This window comes from Mustela nigripes, chromosome 11 (genome assembly GCF_022355385.1).
Source record: "Mustela nigripes isolate SB6536 chromosome 11, MUSNIG.SB6536, whole genome shotgun sequence".
Lineage (NCBI taxonomy): Eukaryota > Metazoa > Chordata > Mammalia > Carnivora > Mustelidae > Mustela > Mustela nigripes.
In genome coordinates this window covers 16,316,504-16,322,909 of record NC_081567.1, presented here as the reverse complement: position 1 = coordinate 16,322,909, position 6,406 = coordinate 16,316,504, and the positions used below count along the sequence as shown (strand labels likewise).

The 6,406-nt window shown below is 50.3% G+C and overlaps 1 protein-coding gene across 1 annotated transcript; it reads right to left on the bottom strand.

The window, feature by feature from the left end:
• Window positions 1–3,943, bottom strand: DCTPP1 (dCTP pyrophosphatase 1). The gene is made up of 3 exons (XM_059414917.1): window positions 3,766–3,943; window positions 2,964–3,074; window positions 1–853 (listed from the first exon to the last, which is right to left on the bottom strand). Exons 1-3 carry the CDS (start codon window positions 3,864–3,866, stop codon window positions 553–555), a joined length of 513 nt encoding a protein of 170 aa, XP_059270900.1. The 5' UTR covers window positions 3,867–3,943; the 3' UTR covers window positions 1–552.
• Between the last annotated feature and the right edge of the window lie 2,463 nt (window positions 3,944–6,406).

Here is a 6,406-nt window from a genome sequence, read left to right as displayed (position 1 = left end):
TAAGGTAGACACCATCATTTTCATTTTAGATGAGGAAACCAAGGCAGAAAGATGAAGTAATTTGATGAACATCATCCAGCTCGTAAGTATCCAAGTACAGCATCTGAACCCAGACAGCCTGGCTCCAGAATCGGGGCCCTTATCCAACACTACATACGGATTCCAGTCCCCGTAGAGGTCCAGAAGGGGTAAGGGAATCGCATGACACCACACCAGGATCTTGCTGGAAATCTGATCTCTCTGCCCTGTAGGTGGGAGGTACCCTAGAGAAACATGGCAGCTGGGCTCAGAGGCATCCCTGGTGCCTCTCCCTAGTACCTGCTGAGATAGAGCCTCCCCAGTCACTCCAGGAAGAATCTAGAAGTTGCTAACCAAAACTTTTAATGAGCGAAAAAAATAACAGGAGGCTGTCTGGAGGTGTTTGGGCCGCAGGCCTTAGGAAGTCCGCAGGTCCCCGATCCATTAGGAAAGGACTAGAACAAATTTCCATGGCCAGGCCATACTCTGCTTCTCAGATGCCATGCTGGGTTGCAAAGTCCTGTGTCCATGTTTCTAGGTTGAGGCCTGGCCTGTGGACTCACGGTCACGGTCTCCAGCCCCGACAGCTTGGTCTTCAGAGGTGGCCCCATGGGGCAAGTCTGTATACTTGAGGGCAGAGCCGCGGGACAGATGTGCTGGGTAGCGCCGGCGGTTGAGTTCCATCTTGGAGAGCACCGCTCGGGGCAGATCCACATGGCAGCGGGCTGCTAACGCTACCAGGTAGATGAGGACGTCACTAAGCTCCTCCTGAAGGGCTGCCCGTTCCCTGGGGGGCCAGGCTTGGGGGCCAGGCTCTTCATCGGGCTTCCACTGACTGGGGGCAGAAAACAGAGGTAGACACAAACACAGATGCTAGCTAAGATGATGGGCTCCGCCTCTCAGGAGCACCCCAGTCCTTGCAGCAATGCATTCCTACATCTTAGGAAGTTCCTCCAACTCAACCCACCTGGGCCCTAGGCAGAGTCGGGGCGGGAAGAAGAGCCCGCAGGTAATTCATCCAGACCTCTGTGTCCCAACCTGAGCTGAGGACTGGCCAAGAGAACATGTCATTTGTTAAGACCCAATTCTACTTCTCCCCAGCCCTAGCCACTGTGACTCCAGACTAAGCCCCAGAACTGGACCACTCTGAAAGCTGCCTAACTCACCTTCTACTCTTGCCCAGTACCACCTTTTAAACCCACAAATTACATTTTGTCCATCTGTTGCTATAATCCCCCCAACTGTACTTAGAATAAAATCCAAACCCCGGGCCATGCTGTATAGGTCCACATGAGCTCTCTCTTCAAAATCATTATCCACCCCCTCCCCCTTTCTCCTCACAGAAAGCCACTCTGGCTTATTCTGTCTGGCTAATGGGTCAAACTGTCACAGGGCCTTTGCACGTAACTGCTTCCTCTGCTTTAAATGCTCTTCTCCCTGCTCCCCGCAGATCCTTCCCATGGCTGCTCCTTCCCATTCTTCAGGTCTCGGCACAGATGTCCCCTCCTCGGAAAAGCCTTCTCCTTCTGTCACTTTCTTTCTCATCACCTTGTGTTATTTTCGTCATAGAATTTATTACAATTCCTGACCTTTTAAAATTAGTTGAGGGGTGCCTGGGTGGCTTAGTCAGTTAAGTGTGGACTCTTGATTTCAGCTCAGGTCACGATCTCAGGGTGGGGAGATCAAACCCTGTGTTAAGCTCTGTATTGGTGGTGAAGCCTGCTTAAGATTCTCTCTCCCATGGCACGCCTGGGTGGTTCAGTGGGTTAAAGCCTCTACTTTTGGCTCAGGTCATGATCCCAGGGTCCTGGGATCAAGCCCCACATCAGGCTCTCTGCTCAGCGGGGAGTCTGCTTCCTCTCTCTCTGCCTGCCTCTCTGCCTACTTGTGATCTCTGTCTGTCAAATAAACAAAATCTTTGTTAAAAAAAAAAAGATTCTCTCTCCCCCTCTCCCCATCCTCCTGCTCGCTTTCTCTAATAAATAGATGTTAAAAAAAAAAAAAAAGTTTATTTATTGTTAGTCTCCTTGTACTGTGAAGGCAAGAACCATGCCTTTTTTCCCCCCGAAGATTTTATTTTTAAGTCCTCTCTACACCCACAACCCTGGGATCAAGACTTGCATGTTCCACTGACTGGGCCAGCCACGCGCCCCAGGAACCATGTCCATCTTGTTCAGGGCTTCATTCTAGAAGTCCTAGCACAGCGCTGATGCTCATTCATCTGTAATGAATGAATGGCTTGCCCTCACACCTATCTCTGTGCTCTCAGGTCTCCATCCCCAAAGAGAATACCCTGGTCTAGACCTGACTGACCACCTCTTGCCTGATCGGTATCAGCCTCCTCATGGGTTTCCCCTGCCCCAATTCTCTTGGTGACCCAATTCACCCTGCAGAAAGGGATCTTTCTACCAGTCGAATCTGCTCAGGTCTTCTGTCCAAACTCCATCCCTTCCTAACTTCAGCTCTGTCGCTCTGAGTTCGTATTGGCTCCCCTCTCTTCCACAGCCCCATCACTCGTTCTGTAGATACCTACTGTGGCACCCCAGGCCTGTGGGACATGGCAGGCCACAAAACGGATACAATATCCTTGCCCGTCCTTGAAAAGCTTACCCCGAAGGACTTTCAGAATCTCCCTGAATTCAACTTGCCCTTTCCCACTTCACCACCTTTGCCAATGATTCTCAAGGCTGGAATGCCCTGGGAGGTCTTCCGGAAAATACCCTCCTTTGCAGCCCAGAGGCCGTCACCATCAGCCTTATGACCTGGACCTGACTTGCTGTTTTCACACCTTTCTTTCCCAGAAGACTGGATGCCCCAAGAGGGCAGAGGCAGATGAGTCATCCCTATCCGCGGGTACGGAGCCCAGCATGGATACTTAATGATCAGATAAATGTTCCCCTCCCCCGCAACACACAGACTAATCCAAGAAGACTTCATCTACTCACAAGAGTTCTGCCAGCTCCCCCACTTCCCCCACCAAGGCCAGGAGGAGGTTCCGAGGCTGGTGGAACTGGCCCCAGTCTCGTTCAGCAGCAAACTCAGCATGGAGGCGGCGGCTGGAATAGAAGAAAGAAGTGGAGGTCCTGGTGGTGGGTTCGAGAACCCAAGAGAAGACGCGAAGCGCAGGCGGGCGTCTCGGTGATATGCAACGGGGACATAGGTATCGGGTTCTGCAACGAATTCTTTGGATGGCCTCAAGCAAGCATTCTTCTTCGGGACCTGGACTTCTCATCGATAAAGAGGGGGTGCGCTGCGCAGGCCTCAACTCTACGGAAAACTGACAACACCCGCTCTTCCGCTACTGCGCCTTCCACTGCTGCTTCCCCAGTTCCCTCCCCCGGGAACATCCCCTCCCTGCATATCGAATTTTCCGAAGTGCAGCTCCAGGGACACTTCCCCCGAGAAGCCCTCCTTGACTTCCTGCAGCAAACATAGTATCACCCACCTTCCAGCTCCGACATCTGCGCTCGCCCCACCACCCGCTCCTGGAGGGCAGAGGCCGGGCAGAAGCAGCATCGGAAGCAGCAGCCCAATTTGCCCAGGGCCGGTTCTAATACTACTCACCGGGCGTCACCGGTTCCCCCGCCTCTGGTGCGCGTCACTACGTCCCATGTGCAGATTAGGAGGTTACGGGACTCTCCCGAGACGGCCGCGCCGGGACCCCAGCAGAGCCGCTCGCCTCCTTCCAGACCACGTGGAGGGACCCTCCCCAATACGACCTCCCCAGCCTGGGTAGGGACGGCTTACATGTCCTCGAGCGTGGGCTCCGGACTGAAGCCGAAGGGGCCGGTAGCCGCAGCGCCGTCCCCCTCCGTGCCCCCACGCGCGTCCCCATTCGCCCGAGACATACCGCCCACGGCGCCGCGCTCGGGATGCACCGCGAGCACCACCGCGCCGAGCACGAGCCCCGCCTCCGGCGCTCCTGGCCAATCACAGGGGTTTACGACTGCTTCCGGGGCGGAGCCTCAGGAAAGGCCAATTAATGAAGTGGACTTTAGCGCAGCCCGCCCTTTACGCCCACGGCCTTGGATTCCTCGGTCTCGGCCGAGCATCTTAAAGGTACAGAGACCAGATTCGGCCACCAAGAGACAATGGACACGGGGCGGAGAGGGCGCAGGCGCGTCTCTTCTCTTGTGGGCGCCAGATGGCGCCAAAGAGAACTGACGGAGCGGGGGAGAGAGCGGGGCCCTCTGCAACCCCAGAGAGGGCGAGTTCAAGTTAGAAAGGGGAATTTATTAGAAGGACACAGAGATGTCTCCAGGGTTTAGGAGCTAGGGTGACCATTCTAAGCATTTTACCTATTTAATTCTTACAAAAGTGAGGATTGTGTCGTCCTCTTCCTCATTTTACAGGTAAGGAAACGGAGAGATTGAGGAATTTAACTCAACAGCTAATAAGGCGGTAGCCAGCTTTCCATTCTAGGCAATTTGGTTTCAGAGCCTGTGTTATTAACCCCTACATTATAATGCCTCAGATGATGAGAAATACTATGGAAGAAATTATTTAAACACTGAAAGGTGGGGGCAGCGTTAGATTGCATGGTACAGGGAAGATCAAGCATTGTTGGTTACCAGCTCAACTATCTCCTGCATTCTTGCACAAGAGTGATTTTATTCTGGTGTTCACCCTCCTCTCCTTGATTGATCATGTGGCCCCATTGCCTGGCCTGATCAGTCTATGGGTGAGTATATGGCCTAGTTCTTGACAATGCGAAGTTGGGAAGTCTGTTGGAGACTTCTGGGAAAGGTTCTGAGTTCTTTTGTTAAAAAAGCACAGGATGTGTCTACCTTTAGATATTAGTATGTGACCGAATCTTTGTGAGGAGGCTAGCCCACAAACTGGGATTGGTTGACAGGAAGTTAGAAAGGACCTGGATCCTTGATAACATCGTTGCGACGCTTATTTTCCAGAAAGGTCCTAATTTAAGACTTTGGTCATGTAAGAAAATAAATCTGTGGGTCAAACCACTTTTGGTTGGGTTTTCTGTTACTTGGCTTTGAGAAAGCAACATTTAATCTGAGCAAAAATCAAGGGGTATAGAGATCTAGGTAGAGGGAGCACCAGTGCTTAAAGCAGGAAAGTCTTGGCATGTTCTAAAGACAAAAGGAATTCCAGTGTGTCGGGAATGTAGTGAGCAAGGGGGAGAGTCGTTGGATGTGATATTAGGGACGTGACAAGAGGCAAAATCAGATTGATCAACCATGAATTTTATTTCATATTTTATTTTTCATTTTAAGTATTTTGGAAACCATTTGAAGGGCTTTGGCAGGGGAGTTATATGATCGTATTTTGTGTTTATGAGCCCTCTGGCAGCTGTGTTAAGAATGAATTGGAGGAGGTCCAGGGCAGAAGCAAGGAAAGGAGTTACTGCAATTGTCCAAGGGAAAGACGATGTTGACTCTGGGACAGACCGATGGTGAATGAAGATGGAGAGAAGTGAGTGTACTGGGGAGATATTTTTGGAGGTAGATCTATAGGCTTTGTTGATTTTGAATTAGAGGTGTGGGCGAAAGGATAGAATCAAATCTGGCTTACAAGTTGTTTTTTTGTTTAATTTTTGGCTTATAAGTGTTGAGTGTTGAGCAACATGGTGAGTGGGGGTGACACATACGGGATGAGAAAAGTGAGGTTCAGGATTGAACACACATGGCATCAGGAGTTTGGTTTAGTACAAAGCTCATTGAAGCTACATATCAATTTGGCAGGTGGATTTATGAGATGAAGGTTTAGAGGAAAGACGAGAGCTAGAGATTCACAGTGGGTAGTTTCCGTCATCAGACAGTGCTTAAAGTCGTGGACTTGGAGAAGAATGACTACTACAAGAATCTAGATAGACCAGACTAAGACTAGACTAAGACTAAGATTAGATTAATGTTTAGTAGTTGACCAAAAGAGAAGAGGCAGGTGAGATGACACGGAAATTGAGAGTGTGGTTTCATAGAGGCTGAGAGGAAAGTGTTGCAAAATGAATGGACATCTGATTTGGATGCTATTGAGCTGCAGGATAAGAAGAGGGCACAGAAGTTGCTGTTGGATTAGGCAACATGGAAGTTGGATATGGGAGTTGGGAGAAAAGAGGGAGTCCTGGGTAACTCCTGGGTTTCTGGCTTGAGTAAATGGATGGATAATTTTGTCATTTGCTGAAATGAAGACACAGAAGATCCAAGAGTTGGGGTGGGAGGGAAGATAATGAATTCAGTTCAGGGTCTGTTGAGTCTAAGATGGCCCTAGAACATCTAGATGATGTCTTGCAGGCAGATGGACATACAGGTCTGAAGTTCAGAACATTGAGCTGCCTCTCAATCTGGGAACTGAAAGTACTTTCCATAGCATCTACCGTGATATTTGCTAACTTCTCCAGACAAGAATCCAAGGTCTTTTACTGGAA